General features: G+C 43.1%; 1 protein-coding gene across 1 annotated transcript; it reads left to right on the forward strand.

The window, feature by feature from the left end:
- Window positions 1-3,162: 3,162 nt before the first annotated feature.
- On the forward strand, window positions 3,163-20,053 carry LOC139412209 (plakophilin-3-like). Its single transcript, XM_071159031.1, has 12 exons — window positions 3,163-3,578; window positions 9,544-9,632; window positions 10,062-10,427; window positions 10,626-10,830; window positions 15,722-15,896; window positions 15,999-16,116; window positions 16,513-16,677; window positions 16,837-17,016; window positions 17,163-17,316; window positions 17,474-17,669; window positions 17,785-17,872; window positions 19,314-20,053. Exons 1-12 carry the CDS (start codon window positions 3,353-3,355, stop codon window positions 19,353-19,355), a joined length of 2,004 nt encoding a protein of 667 aa, XP_071015132.1. The 5' UTR covers window positions 3,163-3,352; the 3' UTR covers window positions 19,356-20,053.
- Window positions 20,054-20,523: the final 470 nt, after the last annotated feature.

A 20,523-nucleotide genomic window follows, 5' to 3' on the forward strand; every position in this document is an offset into this window, starting at 1 on the left:
CTATCTGGAGATGCTCTACAGATGGTCATACTATCAACAATGATCTATTGATAAGCAACTGCTTGCTAATGTTACGGTCAGGGTTTAGTATAAGGGTAAGAGTTAAGGTTAGGGTTAGTAGTTAGTTAGTTGAAAATGTTACTGATAGTCTGTAGATGCATCTACAGATGGACTATCCAAATAAAGTGTTACCACAGCCTGTAATGAGTAGCCATGGATTCTGAACTCCCAAAGTGATGTCACTGTTTCAGAGTAAGGAAAGGCACATCTGATGACCTCACTAATACTTGTTTTTGTTCTCACTCAAAACTAAGCAATAAGGGACTGAAATCAGTTTAGCTTGTGTCCTAATGAAACACAGTGGAAACAAAGGATTGGACTTTTTCAAACCAACGCTTTGAATGTATTCATTCATAGAAAAATGCAAACAGCAATATAAATGTATCTTGTCCAATGGACTTTTCAATCACAAGAATGATATTCAATAATTTCTTTCATTTCAGTTAATTTCAGTTCAATTTCAGGCCAATGGTGAATTTAAAGGTAGGGTGTGTTAGTCTGAACTAGCTTGTAGGCCTATATCTGGAGACATCCGGAAGGGAAAATATGAGCTGCTTTTCTGGTTGAATCCCCCCCTCCAAACAGATAAAGTTATTCTCAAGATCTCAGTGTGTGTACCTGCAACCACCCACCCAACCTGAGTCAGCAAGCTGCCAATGATCATGACAGGTCTTGACAGGTTCGGTCGTCCGACGGGAATCATTGACATCAATCTGTTCCTGAGAAAGACTTCATGACACACATTGCCACCCATAGATACACATGATGAATTATGGGATCTCTACGGTGCCACCTTCCTGCATCACCTTGACAGGCCTTGGCATGGTCCCTACACTACATTCCTGCTACCCAGATAAAGCACTAAATAAACTTCCGTTAGTGCTAAACACGACTGCTAGAATCTTGACTAGAACCAAAATATGTGATCATATTACTCCAGTTCTAGCCTCTCTACACTGGCGTCCTGTTAAGGCAAGGCCTGAATTTCAAGGTGTCACTGCTAACCTACAAAGCATTACTTGGGCTTGCTCCTACCTATCTTTCGGATTTGGTCCTGCCGTACATACCTACACGTACGCTACGGTCACAAGACACAGGCCTCCTTACTGTTCCTAGAATTTCTAAGGAAACAGCTGGAGGCAGGGCTTTCTCCAACAGGGCTCCATTTTTTATGGAATGGTCTGCCTATCCAAGTGAGAGATGCAGACTCGGTCTCGACCTTTAAGTCTTTATTGAAGACTCATCTCTTCAGTAGGTCCTCTGATTGAGTGTAGTCTGGCCCAGGAGTGTGAAGGTGAACGGAAAGGCACTGGAGCAACGAACCGCCCTTATTGTCTCTGCCTGGTCGGTTGCCCTCTCTCCACTGGGATTCTCTGCCTCTAACCCTATTACTGGTGCTCTTCCATGCCGTCCCTAGGAGGGGTGCATCACTTGAGTGGGTTGAGTCACTGACGTGATCTTCCTGTCCGGGTTGGCGCCCCCCATTGGGTTTGTGGCGTGGCGGAGATCTCCGTGGGCTATACTCTGCCTTGTCTCAGGATGGTAAATTGCTCCAGACCTGCTGTTTACAACTCTCTAGAGACAGCATGAGTGGTAGAGATACTCTGAATGATTTGCTATGAAAAGCCAACTGACATTTACTGACATTTACTCCTGAGGTGCTGACCTGTTCCACTCTCTACAACCACTGTTATTATTATTTGACCCTGTTGGTTTGAACATCTTGGCTATGTTCTGTTATAATCTCCACCCGGCACAGCCAGAAGAGGACTGGCCACCCCTCATAGCCTGGTTCCTCTAGGTTTCTTCCTAGGTTCTGGCCTTTCTAGGGAGTTTTTCCTAGCCACCGTGCTTCTACACCTGCATTGCTTGCTGTTTGGGGTTTTAGGCTGGGTTTCTGTATAGCACTTTGAGATATCAGCTGATGTAAGAAGGGCTTTATAAATACATTTGATTGATTGATTGACTACATAATCAATGACAGCAGCCTGTTCATGAGAGAAAGTTAATGACATACAGTGCAGGCTATGCTAAGGTCAACACTTTTAACCCTCTGGTCCAACCCAACCACACATTCATACAAAATCTTCACCAAACAGAACCAGTACACTGACATGAACCCCATTGATATCACTATAACAATTTTGGGCCCTGACAGTTTGTGATTCATTTAGACACATTTGGTTAAAATATGTTCTCACATCTTCACTTCTAACCTAGCCTCTCCTCTTTGACTCATCTTTCTCTCTGTCTTCATCCCTATCCCATACTCCCATCTTCATCTAAATCGGGCCAGGATGTGGAGTATAAGGGAAGGGTTAAATCAGGGGTGAGCCCTCAGAGCTCAGCACTCCTTAGTCTAAAACCACCACCTCCCTAAAAGAGAACAGACGGACTAGAGCTAACTGTAGGTAGAAGGAATACGGAAAGAAGACAGAAAATATTTAAAACACTCTGGCATAGGCTCCCTAAACCTATTATGATGGTGAGTCCCTTAATCTGACTATGTTGGGGTCTTTGGATTATTTGATGGGATAATGATACATGTAAGCCTTGTGAGTGTTTTATTGTACCTACATTAGGTACCTAAAACTGGGCATGGGTCAAAGATGGTAAGGTATGCAATGTTGGTTCAGAAGGAGATGACATGGTCTCAAATTATGTCCTGTCGTTTCATAGCAAATTAATAGGCTAATTATTAACTTCAATTCAATTCACATCAATTCAGTAGCGAGGGAAAAACAAGAACAGAATATTGTGGGCATATACCGGTCATTAAAAATAATCATGCCAGTAGACCGCTGATAGCCTACAAGTTTGAGGTGGGTTTTTTGAAGTGTTTTATGCTTTGGCCACAACTACGAGTATATATGAGGATAGAATAAGTCAACAACATATGAGTTAACAGAATGTGAAATTTTACCATTTCGATTTTCACTGGAACAGTTCCTTTAATTTATATCCAAAAATGTATATTACAACTAAAGATTCCAGCTTTAATTGAAACATTCTCCTAGTGTATTATGCTGCAGCTGCTGCAGTAGGCTGTGTGTTGCCAATGTGAGACTGCGTGACATCAAATAACTCCTAGCGTTTGGCTGGAGGAGGCAAGCATAAATTCAGAAAGAAGTGTAGCAGGGTGGTCTGCGTGCCTTTAGGAATTATTGAGTGCATGAGTCTGCCACTTTATACATAGGAGCTGGGCGTCATTTACACATAATAACGAACTAGGGACTCTATTTGAAGGTCCTCTGTCAATTTGAAATGATTGTTTCAATTTGTGGTTATCGCAATGAGTGCGACCGTTGCTTCAGCGAGCTGCTTTCTGTCTGCCCTACAGCCCAACACCGCTGTCACCTCTTATGCAGTCCCGTCCGATGTGCAGTTGGGACCGAGGGGTTCCATAATGGACGAGGTGGAAAGGGCTAAGAGGGTTCAACAACAAGTCAATTTGCGCCTCGCCGAAAAGAAGTATTCTACCCTCACACGGCTGAACAGCTCGAACTGCATTTTCCCAGGTGGGCAACTTATTTTACGTTGTCCCATTTTAGAAATGTGAGGCATTTGTTTTTCAATTTAAAAGCACACATGAATTACCAGCTGTGTGTAGACCAGACCAAATACTAATTAACAAAGTTTTGGAAGTCTTTAAGGGTTTATAGTGTGGTATGAGTAGTCATATTAAGGTATAGCGGTTTCCCGTAAGACCACCTCCAACTAGGCTATATTACTCTCTCCTACATGCCATGAAAATGCAGGCCTGCAGGTATTTCATAACATGCAGGGGCAAGGTAACACATCTGAGTGATCTGACCAATGGTCCTCACATCTGCAGTCATGGTGTCAACAGATGCTATGGCAAACCAGTAAAGCATTCAATCTGTCTTGCCAGATGCCAAACAGTAATTCTGTATATAAAAAGTTACTTATACACAGAAGATGTGATATTCTGAAAAAGCATTACATTTTTATTTATTTAACCTTTATTTAACCAGGTAGGCAAGTTGAGAACAAGTTCTCATTTACAATTGCGGCCTGGCCAAGATAAAGCAAAGCAGTTCGACACATACAACAACACAGAGTTACACATGGAGTAAAACAAACATAGTCAATAATACAGTAGAAAAATAAGTCTATATAGAATGTGAGCAAATGAGGTGAGATACGGGAGGTAAAGGTAAAAAAGGCCATGGCGGCAAAGTAAATGCAATATAGCAAGTAAAAAATAAATGTAAAAAATAAACACTGGAATGCTACATTTGCAGTGGAAGAATGTGCAAAGTAGAGATAGAAATAATAGGGGTGCAAAGGAGCTAAATAAATACAGTAGGGGGAGAGGTAGTTGCTTGGGCTAAATTATAGATGGGCTATGTACAGGTGCAGTAATCTGTGAGCTGCTCTGACAGCTGGTGCTTAAAGCTAGTGAGGGGGATGTGTTTCCAGTTTCAGAGATTTTTGCAGTTCGTTCCAGTTATTGGCAGCAGAGAACTGGAAGGAGAGGCGGCCAAAGTAAGAATTGGTTTTGGGGGTGATCAGAGAGATATACCTGGTGGAGCGCGTGCTACAGGTGGGTGCTGCTATGGTGACCAGCGAGGTGAGATAAGGGGGGACTTTACCTAGCAGGGTCTTGTAAGATGACCTGGATCTAGTGGGTTTGGCGACGAGTATTAAGCGAGGGCCAGCCAACGAGAGCGTACAGGTCGCAGTGGTGGGTAGTATATGGGGCTTTGGTGACAAAACGGATGGCACTGTGATAGACTGCATCCAATTTATTGAGTAGGGAATTGGAGGCTGTTTTGTAAATGACGTCGCCGGAGTCGAGGATCGGTAGGATGGTCAGTTTTACAAGGGTATGTTTGGCAGCATGAGTGAATCAAATCAAATCAAATCAAATGTATTTATATAGCCCTTCGTACATCAGCTGATATCTCAAAGTGCTGTACAGAAACCCAGCCTAAAACCCCAAACAGCAAGCAATGCAGGTGTAGAAGCACGGTGGCTAGGAAAAACTCCCTAGAAAGGCCAAAACCTAGGAAGAAACCTAGAGAGGAACCAGGCTATGTGGGGTGGCCAGTCCTCTTCTGGCTGTGCCGGGTGGAGATTATAACAGAACATGGCCAAGATGTTCAAATGTTCATAAATTACCAGCATGGTCGAATAATAATAAGGCAGAACAGTTGAAACTGGAGCAGCAGCACGGTCAGGTGGACTGGGGACAGCAAGGAGTCATCATGTCAGGTAGTTCTGGGGCATGGGCCTAGGGCTCAGGTCAGTTGAAACTGGAGCAGCAGCACGGCCAGGTGGACTGGGGACAGCAAGGAGTCATCATGTCAGGTAGTCCTGGGGCATGGTCCTAGGGCTCAGGTCCTCCGAGAGAGAGAAAGAAAGAGAGAAGGAGAGAATTAGAGAACGCACACTTAGATTCACACAGGACACCGAATAGGACAGGAGAAGTACTCCAGATATAACAAACTGACCCTAGCCCCCCCGGCACATAAACTACTGCAGCATAAATACTGGAGGCTGAGACAGGAGGAAGGAGGCTTTTTTGCGAAATAGGAAGCCAATTCTAGATTTAACTTTGGATTGGAGATGTTTGATGTGAGTCTGGAAGGAGAGTTTACAGTCTAACCAGACACCTAGGTATTTGTAGTTGTCCACATATTCTAAGTCAGAACCATCCAGATGTGGATGATGTTGATGTGATGTTGGACGGGCGGGCAGGTGCAGGCAGCGATCGGTTGAAGAGCATGCATTTAGTTTTACTTGTATTTAAGAGCAATTGGAGGCCACGGAAGGAGAGTTGTATGGCATTGAAGCTCGTCTGGAGGGTTGTTAACAAAGAGTCCAAAGAAGGGCCAGAAGTATGCAGAATGGTGTCATCTGCGTAGAGGTGGATCAGAGACTCACCAGCAGCAAGAGCGACATCATTGATGTATACAAAGAAGAGAGTCGGTCCAAGAATTGAACCCTGTGGTACCCCCATAGAAACTGCCAGAGGCCCGGACAACAGGCCCTCCGATTTGACACACTGAACTCTATCAGATAAATAGTTGGTGAACCAGGCGAGGCAATCATTTGAGAAACCAAGGCTATCGAGTCTGCCGATGAGGATGTGGTGATTGTCAGAGTCGAAAGCCTTGGCCAGGTCAATGAATACGGCTGCACAGTACTGTTTCTTATCGATGGCGGTTAAGATATTGTTTAGGACCTTGAGCATGGCTGAGGTGCACCCATGACCAGCTCGGAAACCAGATTGCATAGCGGAGAAGGTATGGTGGGATTCGAAATGGTCGGTAATCTGTTTGTTGACTTGGCTTTCGAAGACCTTAGAAAGGCAGGGTAGGATAGATATAGGTCTGTAGCAGTTTGGGTCAAGAGTGTCCCCCCCTTTGAAGAGGGGGATGACCACAGCTGCTTTCCAATCTTTGGGAATCTCAGACGACACGAAAGAGAGGTTGAACAGGCTAGTAATAGGGGTTGCAACAAATTCGGCAGATAATTTTAGAAAGAAAGGGTCCAGATTGTCTAGCCTGGCTGATTTGTAGGGGTCAAGAGTTTGCAGCTCTTTCAGAACATCAGCTGACTGGATTTGGGAGAAGGAGAAATGGGGAAGACTTGGGCGAGATGCTGTGGGGGGTACAGTGCTGTTGACCGGGGTATGGGTAGCCAGGTGGAAAGCATGGCCAGCCGTAGAAAAATGCTTATTGAAATTCTCAATTATAGTGGATTTATTGGTGGTGATAGTGTTTCCTATCCTCAGTGCAGTGGGCAGCTGGGAGGAGGTGTTCTTATTCTCCATGGACTTTACAGTGTCCCAGATCTTTTGAGTTTGTGTTGCAGGAAGCAAATTTCTGCTTGAAAAAGCTAGCATTGGCTTTTCTAACTGCCTGTGTGTATTGGTTTCTAGCTTCCCTGAAAAGTTGCATATCACAGGGGCTGTTTGATGCTAATGCAGAACGCCATAGGATGTTTTTGTGTTGGTTAAGGGCAGTCAGGTCTGGAGAGAACCAGGGGCTATATCTGTTCCTGGTTCTAAATTTCTTGAAAGGGGCATGCTTATTTAAGATGGTGAGGAAGGCATTTAAAAAAAATAACCAGGCATCCTCTACTGACGGGATGAGGTCAATGTCCTTCCAGGATACCCGGCCAGGTTGATAAGAAAGGCCTGCTCGCTGAAGTGTTTCAGGGAGCGTTTGACAGTGATGAGTGGAGGTTGTTTGACCGCTGACCCATTACGGATGCAGGCAATGAGGCAGTGATTGCTGAGATCTTGGTTGAAAACAGCAGAGGTGTACTTAGAGGGCAAGTTGGTTAGGATGATATCTATGAGGGTGCCCGTGTTTACGGCTTTGGGGTGGTATCTGGCAGGTTCATTGATCATTTATGTGAGATTGAGGGCATCAAGCTTAGATTGTAGGTTGGCTGGGGTGTTAAGTATGTTCCAGTTTAGGTCGCCTAGCAGCCAGCACGAGCTCTGAAGATAGATGGGGGGCAATCAGTTCACATATGGTGTCCAGAGCACAGCTGGGGGCGGAGAGTGGTCTATTGCAGCAGTGAGAGACTTGTTTTTAAAGAGGTGGATTTTTAAAAGTAGAAGTTCAAATTGTTTGGGTACAGACCTGGATAGTAGGACAGAACTCTGTAGGACATAACTCTGCAGGCTATCTCTGCAGTAGATTGCAACACCGCCCCCTTTGGCTGTTCTATCTTGTCTGAAAATATTGTAGTTCGGAATGGAGATTTCAGAATTTTTGGTGGTCTTCCTAAGTCAGGATTCAGACACGTCTAGAACATCCGGGTTTGCAGAGTGTGCTAAAGCATTGAATAAAACATTTAGTCACAGCCAGGAAATATCACTGCATGTGGCAATGAACCATATTATGTGAGTGACATTCCTTTTCATGGGTTTGTCATTCACATCTTACAAGGCTATGGCACCCGAGGCTTTAGATTTTAGCAGAAGTTTGATGCCTATACAGTATGAACAAGTAACAGTCACATGGCTCATAAGTGACAGAGGATCAACTCAGGGAATTATTGAAGAAAAGGGTAGTATTTAGTCTCTGAGCTTTTAATCCTTGTGCTGACTGATTTAACACTTTTAAAGATTATTTCATGCCCAATACTAATAGAAGGACTATTTAGCTGGATTCCTCAAAATGGTTACACAGTTGGATAATGTTTATTTTTTTAACACTAGAATGATATCCTCAGGTAGCTAGTTTAGTGGGCAATGTTTTGAGCATGTCAATTTCGGATAGTTGACACTTTATGACATTATTTTTTTTACAGGATTAGGGAGGGAAATTATGCACAATACAGTATAATATGATAAAGTATAATGGTAGTTTTGAACTGCTAGTCATGGTGGATATTGATAACATAATGCTCTGATTAAAAAAAGTGGGACCCTCCGATGGTTGGACACGAATGTTCCATACATTCAGCTCTTCAGAATGGGTTATCAGTAGCACCAAGCTGCTCAGCTCATGTTCTATTTTGGACAGGGTTGAGTGGGTTGCGTGGGATATTGTGGTCAGATCTCAAAAAGAACTACGTGAAACCAACACATAAATCAGTCAGCTGCCTGTGTTTTGCAATGAGAAGGCAAACAACTTGGGTTGGGAAAACTATACTGTTAATTATAGTGCTGTTATAAACAAATTAAGAACGTTTTTTTGATTGAAAACATACAGTGATAGTAGGCCTATTCCACTCAGCAGTGAAGTACATTCCCAACAATTGATCATATTCGTGTGTGTGAGTATGTGTGTGTGTATGTGTGTGTAAGTAAAACTCATAATGGAGGGGATATTGGGAATATAATGCATAGTTTATTTGACAAAAGCTTATGTTATGGTAACTCCTATTCAAACTCAACAGGGGGCTATAGATAATACTGTAGATAGATAATACAGTCTCAAATGACTTACAACATCATATTATCACACTGTTGCCATGGTTATACAGTCAAAACATACAGTGCTTGTATACACAGTAAGAAAATGAGATTTTTATGTCCTGTTATGCACTCTCTCTCACAAAACAAAGAGTCTCCCAAAGGTATACTACCCTGCTTGCTTAGTCCAACATTATCTTGTTTCTTCCCTCAATGTTTCTATATCTCAGTACAGTGCAGCTCCAGTTTTAGGCTAATCCCCTTTAAAACATTAGGTATTGTGCAATATCTCCCTGGGTGTGTGTTTACATTTCTACATGTTTGCTGCTTGTCTTGGTGTACAGCTGAGGCTGATATTGTTGTTGTTTTTCATGCACAAACATAGTAACCATGAGTCCAAATAGCAAAGAAAGTGGCAAGAAGCTAATCAGTCATCATTGGTCACTCTTTGTGGTAACAAGAACAAGACACGTTATAACTTCATTAATATGTAATTAGACTAATTACAAAGTTGTAATCTCAGGAGAATGTTGTGGTTGCATTCTCTGTCTAAGACAAACTATTTCTCTATCCACATGTAGACCATGGTGGCACAATGAGATTTAACACGTACAACCCCGGATTCAGCTCTAAGTCAATGGTGTATAACACAGGGAGCAGGACCATGAAGGTGAGTACGGTAGGACTTCATATTTTCTAATGTTCAGTTGTGTTTATTTTTGCCTTCATGATAAACCCTAATCCAACAGCCCCAAAGTCCTACTTTTCTAGCTGATTGCCATGCCACCTTTGTCCCTTATCTAAACCAGGAGAGATGTGTTAAAAAAAGAAACTCCACAGTCCTACCACAGTGACACACTTCACAGCTGCACCCTCACAGCACATACATGCAGTATTTCACAGGATCCTACCATATCTATGTTTAGATGAGACACAGGAACAAAAATCTCTGGACAGGATTCTACTGCCCAAAGAGTCTAAAAACATCTTACCCATTACCTAATTTTTAAACTAGACAGTTTGGCCAATGTTTGCTTTTTGGGGATTTTTATAGTGTAGATAGTTAAGTGTAACAGTGTTCTCTCTGTATGTCCTCTAGATGCCCCCGGTATCCCAGCAGTACTTGGGAGGTGGGTACTCGTCTCGCTCAGCGGTGGAGTTAGAACCCAGATATAGAATCAGCCAGCCTCCAGTCAACATTGGCTACCTCCACCATGACGACATCCAGCTGGGCGGCTACCAGACCAGCCGGACGAGGACCGCCATGTCCAGATCAGTTTGTCAGGTGTCTGGCGGGGGCAGTGGCAGTGTGTGCGGAGGCTGGGGTCAGTACCAGAACTCCCTGCACAGTTTAGACATGCCCACCGCGGTCAACTATCTCTTCATGTCCGACACAGCCATGCAGGTGCTGGGAGCAGCCTACATCCAGCACCAATGTTACCATAGCAGTGATGCCAAGAACCAGGTAACAGGTCCTTCTCAATAATAATAGCCATTTACAGGAACATACTTCATTGCCCAAAATTGAATTTACAGCCCTACTGTTTAAACTAAACTGAGATCTCCATGCTCTTATCAAAAATCCATTGTAATATATAATTGATTGTCTTGTTATGGCTTAGTAAGCCTGATAGTCATATAGACTGGCCCACCCTGTCTACAGGTGCGTCTGCTGAAGGGTGTCCCAGCCCTGGTGCAGCTCTTCAGCAGTGACAGCCAGGAGGTCCAGTGCTATGCTACAGGCGCTACACGCAACCTCATCTATGAGAACATGGACAACAAGGCGGCCCTCATTGAGGCCGAGGGAATAACCAAGCTCATCAGTGTCCTAAACGAACCAGATGAGGAGCTTCACAAGAACATCACTGGTAAGATCATCTATATACTTTAACAATCAGCTTGGATCTCAAACTAAGTTACAATTTTAAAGTTCAAGGAAATACTGTGTCAGTATGAGAGCAAGAAAAGCAAAACATTCAAAGTGACATGTCCCCAATCAGAGATTCAAATAAACACTTTCTTTCAATTAGAGTCCAGCATAAAGTTAATAAAGTTTAAATCCCAAATATAATATATTTTTAGTAGTGATGGACACCGATATGGAAAATCTATATCAATATCATTTGCTTTTTTCTAACCAATATCAATATCCTATCAGTTTTATGAAAAACATTGCTGCTGTGTGAATGTTCTATTTTCTGTTTACTTCTACAACTTTGAGAAGTCCAGACAAATAACATTTTGGGGGAAAAAAGCCAACCTGGCTTCTTCATTTATTGAATCAGATGGCTCATTGATCACAAAGCCCACTGATATTGCAAACTACTTTAATGACTTTTTCATTGGCAAGATAAGCAAACTTAGGGATGACATGCCAGCAACAAACGCTGACACTACATATCCAAGTATATCGGACCAAATTATGAAAGACAGGAATTGTACTTTTGAATTCCGTAAAGTCAGTGTGGAAGAGGTGAAATAATTTTTGTTGTCTATCAACAATGACAAGCCACCGGGGTCTGACAATCTAGATGGAAAATTACTGAGGATAATAGCAGACAATATTGCCACTCTTATTTGCCACATCTTCAATTTAAGCCTACTAGAGAGCATGTGCCCTCAGGCCTGGAGGGAAGCTAAAGTCATTCCGCTACCCAAGAATAGTAAAGCCCCCTTTAAGGCTCAAATAGCCGACCAGCCTGTTACCAACCCTTAGTAAACTTCTACATTTTTTGACCAGATACAATGCAATTTCACAGTAAATAAATTGACTACAGAATTTCAGCATGCTTATAGGGAAGGACACTCAACAAGCACAGCACTTACACAAATGACTGATGATTGGCTGAGAGAAATTGATGATAAAATGATTGTGGGGGCTGTCTTGTTAGATTTCAATGCAGCTTTTGACATTATTGATCATAGTCTGCTGCTGGAAAAACATATGTGTTATGGCTTTACACCCCCTGCTATAATGTGGATAAAGAGTTACTTGTCTAACAGAACACAGAGGGTGTTCTTTAATGGATGCCACTCAAATATAATCCAGTTAGAATCAGGAATTCCCCAAGGTAGCTGTTTAGGCCCCTTGCTTTTTTCAATTTTTAATAACGACATGCCACTGACTTTGAGTAAAGCCAGAGTGTCTATGTATGCGGATGACTCAACTTTATACACGTTAGCTACGACAGCAACTGAAATGACTGCAACACTCAACAAAGAGCTGCAGTTAGTTTCAGAGAGGGTGGCAAGGAATAAGTTAGCCCTAAATATTTCTAAAACTTAAAGCATTGTATTTGGAACAAAACACTCACTAAACCCTAAACCTCAACTAAATCTTGTGGAAATTGAGCACGTTGAGATGACTAAAACTGCTTGGAGTAACAACACTATTAACAAGGCAGGTCCTACTGGCCCTAGTTTTGTCGCACCTTGACTACTGTTCAGTCGTATGGTCAGGTGCCACAAAAAAGGACTTAGGAAAATTGCAATTGGCTCAGAAAAGGGCAGCACGGCTGGACCTTGGATGTACACAGAGAGCTAATATTAATAATATACATGTCAATTTCTCCTGGCTGAAAGTGGAGGAGAGATTGACTTCTTCACTACTTTTATTTATGAGAGGTATTGACAAGTTGAATGACCCGAGCTGTCTGTCTGAACTACTGGCACACAGCTCGGACACCCATGCATACCCCACAAGACATGCCACAGGAGGTCTCTTCACAGTCTCCAAGTCCAGAACAGACTATGGGAAGCACATGGAGCCATGACTACATGGAACTCTATTCCACATCAAATACCTGACGCAAGCAGTAAAATTAGATTTCAAAATCTGATTAAAAAAACACCTTATGGAACAGCGGGGACCGTGAAGCAACACAAATATTGGCGCGCACACACGGCACGCGCGCGCGCGCGCACACACACACACGATACATACACATGGATTTAGTACTGTAGATATGTGGTGGAGTAGGGGCCTGAGGACACACAGTGTGTTGTGAAATCTGTGAATGTATTGTAATGTTTTTAAAATGGTATAAACTGCCTTAATTTTGCTCGACATCAGGAAGAGTAGCTGCTGCTTTGGCAGCAATAAATACAAATACAAACTGCTTGCTGTGTGAATATTCTACGGGTTTAACCTACCCAACCACTTTAGATACAATGAAAAGCCAGTTGATGCCCCATCAGCAGGAAGTTAAGTTGAGAGAGTTTTGTGCTTGCAGAAATAGGAATGTATGTTTGTTTTTGGCTGCCCAGGGAACAGACTACTCTCAGGAATGGTGCTTGTTTAATAAAGTTAGATCAAGGCTGAATCAATTTCTGCAACATCACATAATTATAGTATTCTACATAACTGAATATAATAGCATAGTATAACGTTACTGTAAAAAAAAAACATTCATATGAGATTTTAGGATGATTGTGCAAATGGTTGCATTTTTCTCTCATGTGGCTATAAGGGCACAAGACGAGACCCAGATGCAGACACAGGAGGCAGATGAGTCCAATATGTTTATTAACAATCCAAAAGGGGTAGCCAAGGTCAGGCAGGTGGGAATGGAGTCAAAAAAAACAGGCAAAGGCAGGAAACATAAGGATAAATACACCAGGGAAAATAAGCGACACCTGGAGGGGGTGGAGACAATCACAAGGACAGGTGAAACAGATCAGGGCGTGACAGTGACCAAAACTCAGCAATGTGCACCACTAGGCAAAATATGTGCTTTGATGATAACTAAACACAGGTAAGCTACAGTTTGTTAACACCATCTGCTAAAGTTTTTGCTAACTGTATATAATTGAAACCAACAGTGTAGATTACTTCACTGTTTAAAGAAGATATATATGCACATCCCCATGAATTGGATTGAGATCAAATCAGACGCTGCATGGCATTTCACATGTAAACTTCACCTGTAAAATAATCATAATTCAAGACTGACAGTGAGAAATGTGAAGGGAGGGTGACCACAAAAACTGGTGAGTAAAGTAGAGGTAAAGAAACACACAAGCAGAACGTGATTGGGATCTTCCGCTCTGGCGAAAAGGGAAAAACACCAAAAGAAAGATGCCTAGGGTCCCTGCTCATCTACATGAACATGCCTTAGGCATGCTGCAAGGAGGCATGAGGACTGCAGATGTGGCCAGGGCAATAAATTGCAATGTCCGTACTGTGAGATGCCTAAGACAGTACTACAGGGAGTCAGGACGGACAGCTGATCGTCCTCACAGTGGCAGACCACATGTACCGATCCTGTGCAGGTGTTGTTACATCTGAACATCACACCTGCGGGACAGGTACAGGATGGCAACAACTGCCCGATTTACACCAGGAACGCACAATCCCCCCATCAGTGCTCAGACTGTCCACAATAGGCTGGACTGAGGACTTGTAGATTGTAGGCAATCTCAACGCTGTGTGTTACAGGGAAGACATCCTCCTCCCTCATGTGGTACCCTTCCTGCAGGCTCATCCTGACATGACCCTTCAGCATGACAATGCCCCCAGCATACTTCTCATTCTGTGCATGATTTCCTGCAAGACCGGAATGTCAGTGCTCTGCCATGGCCAGCGAAGAGCCCGGATCTCAATCCCATTGAGCACGTCTGGGACCTGTTGGATCGGAGGGTGAGGGCTAGGGCCATTCCCCCAGGAAATGTCCGGGAACTTGCAGGTACCTTGGTGGAAGAGTGATGGGGTAACATCTCACAGCAAGAACTTGCAAATCTGGTGCAGTCCATGAGGAGGAGATGCACTGCAGTACTTAATGCAGCTGGCGACTGCACCAGATACTGACTGTTACTGTTACTTTTGATTTTGCCCCCCTTTTGTTCAGGGACACATTATTCAATTTTTGTTAGTCACATCTGTGGAACTTGTTCAGTTTATGTCTCAGTTGTTGAATCTTGTTATGTTGATACAAATATTTACACATGTTAAGTTTGCTGAAAATAAAAGCAGTTGACAGTGAGAGGACGTTTCTTTTTTTTGCTGAGTTTAGAAATAATATTTCCCATTACAGATCCGTAGAAGGTCCAAAAGGCTTCTAACAGCTTCTGCCCCCAAGCCATTAGACTCCTGAACAGCTAATCAAATGGCTACCCGGACTATTAGCATTGTCGTCGTCGTCGTCCCCCCCCCCCCCCCCCCCTCCCTCATTTTACGCTGATGCTTTCTCTTTATTTTCCATGCATAGTCACTTTACCTCTATCTACATGTACATATTACCTCAATTACCTCGACTAACCGCTGCCCCCGCAGATTGACTCTGGACCGATACCCCCTGTATATTGCCTTGCTACTGTTACTTTTTTGTTGCTCCTTAATTATTTGTTATTTTCTCAATTTGTCTTATTTTATATTTAAATTATTATTTTTTTATTTCAAGTTTATTTTAGTAAATACTGTCCTAACACTTTTTATTTTCTTAAAACTGCATTGTTAGTTAAGAGCTTCTAAGTAAGCATTTCACTGTTGTATTTGGCGCATGTGACAAAATAACAATACATTTGATATTGATACATCAGATATTATTTATTGGCCACATAGAAAATAGGCTCCCAAGGGTTTACTTTGGCATCATATGACATGAATCCCACTGTGTTAATAGTGATTATTTAGACCTATTGAAGTTAAATCATTTGGATGTCAGGTAATCAGCACACACTCTATCCTGGTCATAGAGGCCGTTTTAGTGTATGCGACGGAGTAGTTCAATAGACCCTCTCTCTCCTCTGTCTGTCCTGCAGGTATTCTGTGGAACATGTCCTCTAAGGAGAGTCTGAAGGAGAAGTTGGCCAGAGAGACATTGAGTGAGCTCACAGAGAGGGTGCTGGTGCCCCTGTGCAGTGGTGGAGATCCAGAGCTGATCCGTCAGAGTCCATCTGAGGCAGACATCTTCTACAACACCACAGGCTGCCTGAGGTAGCTATACATATCTGCCTACATGTTGTATACATACACACTGTACATGGACTGTTACATGTACTGTATACATACTTCTCTGTACTCTCTTCCTCTGTTCAGGAACCTGAGCACAGTGAATGAGAGGACGAGGCAGCAGATGAGACACATGCGAGGGCTGGTGGACTCACTGGTGGCCTACATCCAGAACTCCCTTCAGGATGAGAAATCAGAGGACAAAGTACACCTCAACTGTTCTACCTATGTCACATTATTGTGTGTTTGTTTCACAACTTGATTATTTTTCTGGGCATGTTCTTTCAGGTCCAACCCTTTTCACTGATTTAATATCTCATTTGATTTGATCTTAAATACGATAGGCTTCAGCAACTCATTGGTTCAGCTGGGGTAGAGTGAGAGCCAATCAAAGTATCTGTACAGTTCATCATTAGTGGTACTGTTTGTATTATCTACCAGACAGCCAGACTGGTCATGCTGTGGCCTATCTGCTATGCCTTATGTAACGCAGGCTGCTCTGAGAGACACAATGGCCACCAGTGTTTCTATCTCACCCTCTCGCTCTCTTTCTCTCGCTCCCTCCTTCTCTCCCCCCCTCCATCTTTGTATGTGCCTGCAGGGTGTAGAGAATGCAGTGTGTGTCCTGAGTAACCTGTCTTATCAGCTGTACAGTGAGATCCCTCCCTCAACCCTACTGCGACTGGAGGGGCCTACGTGGGCCAGAGCCACTACTGGGACTGAGTCCATTGGCTGTTTCACCCCACAGAGCAAGAAGGCAAAAGAGGTAGGTGTCATTTACACAAGGCAAACCCAAAGGAAATATCAAGTTACGGCTAAACATCAAGACACTGAAACATGTACAGTATGTCGTCATGCAATCCTGATGGATATGGAACCATGATATGTTTTTTCTGTAATGAATCTCTCCCCCTGATCTCTATAGCGACGGAACCAGGAACTGTCCACCTCAGAGGTGGCTAAGCAGCCGAAGGGGGCGGAGTGGCTGTGGCACCCCCAGGTGGTGGGGCTGTATAACCGCGTGCTTCAGCACTATGAGACCAACACGGCAACACGAGAGGCTGCAGCAGGGGCCCTGCAGAACATCACAGCCGGAGAGACCAGGGTAAGTCCCACCCCTCCTCTCCCCCACTGGCTCACCTAGCCATCACTTTCACCATGACAGGCTACTTATGCTTCATTCAGATTTACAGTTCAACTGAAAATGTACTCAACACTAGTGTTGAATTCCCCTTCCTCCTTGTGTATTAGTGGGCGTCAGTGCTGAGTTGGGTGGCTTTAGAGCAGGAGCGGATGCTGCCTGTGGTGCTGGACCTCCTGCAGACACAAAGCGACCAGGAGATGTGTTCCCTCACTGGCCTCCTGAGGAACCTGTCCCGACACAGCAGAAACAAGAACGACATGTGTGAGACACAACCCCCAGTACCCCACATTGTTCATTTCTACCTCTGTCTCTCCTGCCCACAACCTTGTATCCATCCATTCCATTCATATTAATCACAGTAATTCCCCTTATAAGGAGACTTTAAAGAATGGCTACATCTCACCCTTCTGACCTCCAGCTACGAAGGTAGTGAACGTTCTGGTGACCAAGCTCCCCAGTGATGGCCACCAGAAGGAACCCTCAGGTGAAGTGGTGGTCAACATATGTGGGATCCTCAACAACCTGGTTGCAGGCAGCTCACTAGCAGCGAGAGACATCACCTTCTTTGATGGACTCCCCAAACTTGTTGCAATCAAGTCTTCCCACAATAGCAGGTTAGTGAATCTTGTCTTCCAGTGTTCTTGGTTTTTGTTATTCATTGTGTCTGCTTTTTATTTCCAATTTCCTGTCTGGCTCCTGTTGTTTGACTATGTTTTTCTCCTACTATAGCTCAGGGAAGCTGAAGGCTGCCAAGGCTGCTTCCACAGTACTCTTCAACATGTTCCAGTACAGCAAGCTGCATAAAGATTATAAACAGGTGAGGCTAACACCATTTAACATAGACATTGTGCTAGATGGGATTGGAGAGCAGGAACGGGGGGGGGGGGGGGGGGGGGGGGGGGGTTGTTTGGCCTCTTCCATTGTGCATGGCCCTCTGGTTCTTTATTTTCTTTATGGCCTCTAATGGTTAGTCTAACTTTTTGTTAGACTTTTTTTTTTTCTCCCCTCCCCTGGATCCACTGATATCCCCCATAGTTCTTTGGCACATATTTTCACTAAAGCTGTTAATTATTACATTTTAATGGAAGTTAATTTTTCTTGTGGCCCTTAGGAATCCTCATTCTGTGCAGGTACTACAGTTATCAGTTCAAGTTTATACAATCTAGTTATCTGTTATCAGTTATATATTTAGACTAACTTTTATATCATGGTTTTCTTTGCTTGAGTTGTTTTGGGGTTTATTGAACAGGACCAGTAAAACACCTTGGCTTGGTGGTTGGCAGCTGGACAGTCATTTGTGCTATAGTGCTACTTGAGTTTGTAGTGCAGTGTCTAATCCCTTGTTTCCTTGGATGGTCAGTTAAATTGTATGTTTGGAATCTGGCAGTGGAATGCTGGGAGCAGCCATTGATTGTCTCTTGCAAGATAATGGCTGTCTGATATTTTGCACAGAGAAAAAAACAATCTTCAGTTGACACTTGTAAACACTGTTTGGGACGATACCAGAATCGTGAAAAATTGTCATAGACTGTTCTCTCTACCTCATGGCAAGTGGTACAAGAGCGTCTGGGACCAAAAGGCTCCTGAACATCTTCTACCCCCAAACCATAAGATTGCTGAACAGTTAATATACTGGCTACCTGGATTATTTACATTGACACCTTTTATTTATTCACTTTTACCCCTACCTACATCAGTGGAAGCTGCTGAGTGGAGGATGGCTCATTATAATGGTTGAAATGGATCCAATGGAATGGTATCAACCATATGGAAACCAGGTTTGATGTGTTTGCCACCATTCCATTGACTCCATTCCAGCCATTATTAATAGCAGTCCTCCCCTCAGCAGCCTCCACTGGCCTTTTCATACTTTTTAACTCTGCATTGTTGGGGAAGGGCTCGTAAGTAAGCATTTCACTGTAAAGTCTACACCTTTTGTATTCGGCGCATGGGACAAGTACAATTGGATTAGATTTATGTGATACTATTTAGTATCGTGGCAAGGAAACAAGTGGATTTAACTTCTTTAGCCCTAATGTTGGAAACAAACATCATTATGTTGTCATCCAGTCACATGTATTGGTTTTCCCAGCTATAGCACACACTATTTCACATACAGCAGGTTTTTAAAGGAGCAAAGTGTTTGATCTGCTTCGTGTTTTCATTTTTGCCATACTGGTATCGTCCTGGGCCTACTATTTACCCTTTCTAAAAACAGACTGCTCTATCTAAGTGGCCTTCTCCCTTGTGTTTTACAGAAAGGGTTCACGAAGTGTGACTTCACCGACACAGCCATTTAGAACAGACGGCTTGGCCCGTTGACTGGATTTATATTCTGGACCTGCTGGTAGAGCCAGCAGGAGGACCCCACAATGAACCTGACACATCTGGTCTCAAATGGATGCGTTGATGGAACCTGAATAATTCTGAGGAATGTGTTTACCGAATGTATTTAAGGACGGAGGAGAAGCAGCTTTTCTTTACTCAATATTTTTTTTTAATTATCACATTTTATTGGTCTTTCAAAATGGACTGCTTTACCAGCTTAATATTTGTATTGTCATGAGAGTGTGTTGGATGACTGAGGAATCTTCACTTCAGGACGGTGTGTGTGCGTGGTTCATGCCTGTGTGCATGCATATGTGTGAATGTTTGCTTAGTGGACTCATCCCGTAAAAGGCATTGGATGCCTCTTTTCATCTCTGGTACCATATGGGCTCAACCTGCCATTCCTGCAGACATACAGTGAATACAACCCTCTAGATGTTATTAGTTCTACAGTACATGGATGCTTCACTGAAATACAAGATACAGGATGGGTGCCCTCCAAACTCCCATTTGAACTAATAATAATCACCAGCATTTTAAAGAGCCCCTGCTTTTAATCACCCGTCTCCACTTCATGGTGAAACAATGTTTTCCGGTTCCATCCAAGGAGCCTCTTCTGTGTTTATTTTCACCCCAAATAACTAACAATAAACAGCATCTGACATGACCAGACAGTTGTTCCCAGTGTATCCTTTTAGAATGAAAATAAAATTATCATTATCTTATCTTCTTTCACAGATCTGTGCTACATTGTTTCATAATGGTTACTAATCGTAAATGCTCACTGCCTCTTAAATTCCCTCACTCTTGTCATTTATGAGTAAGAAACAATCTGTAATAATGACGCCTAAATAAAGTGCTGAATATGGAAACAGACTACAGTACTACCCAGTATTACCTCTGACACATTGATGTATGTCTGAGTGAAGCATAGAAGAGTTGGAGGTGTCTGATACAGGGAGTTAACCCAACTCTGAGACCACTGCACACACAGGTCATTACTTCTCTGCATTATTCATCTACGTTGGCTAGCTCACACTGTGTTATGTTACAGTATGTGAGGTGATTTGCTTCTCATAAGTAATAGTTTAATTGAATTGATTTGGCATGATACATGATTGCATTGAAAAGATACAAACT

The sequence above is a fragment of the Oncorhynchus clarkii genome, chromosome 6, assembly GCF_045791955.1.
Source record: "Oncorhynchus clarkii lewisi isolate Uvic-CL-2024 chromosome 6, UVic_Ocla_1.0, whole genome shotgun sequence".
NCBI classification, from domain to species: Eukaryota; Metazoa; Chordata; class Actinopteri; order Salmoniformes; family Salmonidae; genus Oncorhynchus; species Oncorhynchus clarkii.

Excerpts from the sequence above, each read along its gene's own strand:
- LOC139412209 (XM_071159031.1), top strand. The coding sequence starts at position 3,353 with ATGAGTGCGACCGTTGCTTCAGCGAGCTGCTTTCTGTCTGCCCTACAG. Across the intron at positions 15,897-15,998 it reads AACACCACAGGCTGCCTGAG|GAACCTGAGCACAGTGAATG; the intron begins GTAGCTATACAT and ends TCCTCTGTTCAG. Across the intron at positions 17,873-19,313 it reads TGCATAAAGATTATAAACAG|AAAGGGTTCACGAAGTGTGA; the intron begins GTGAGGCTAACA and ends TGTGTTTTACAG.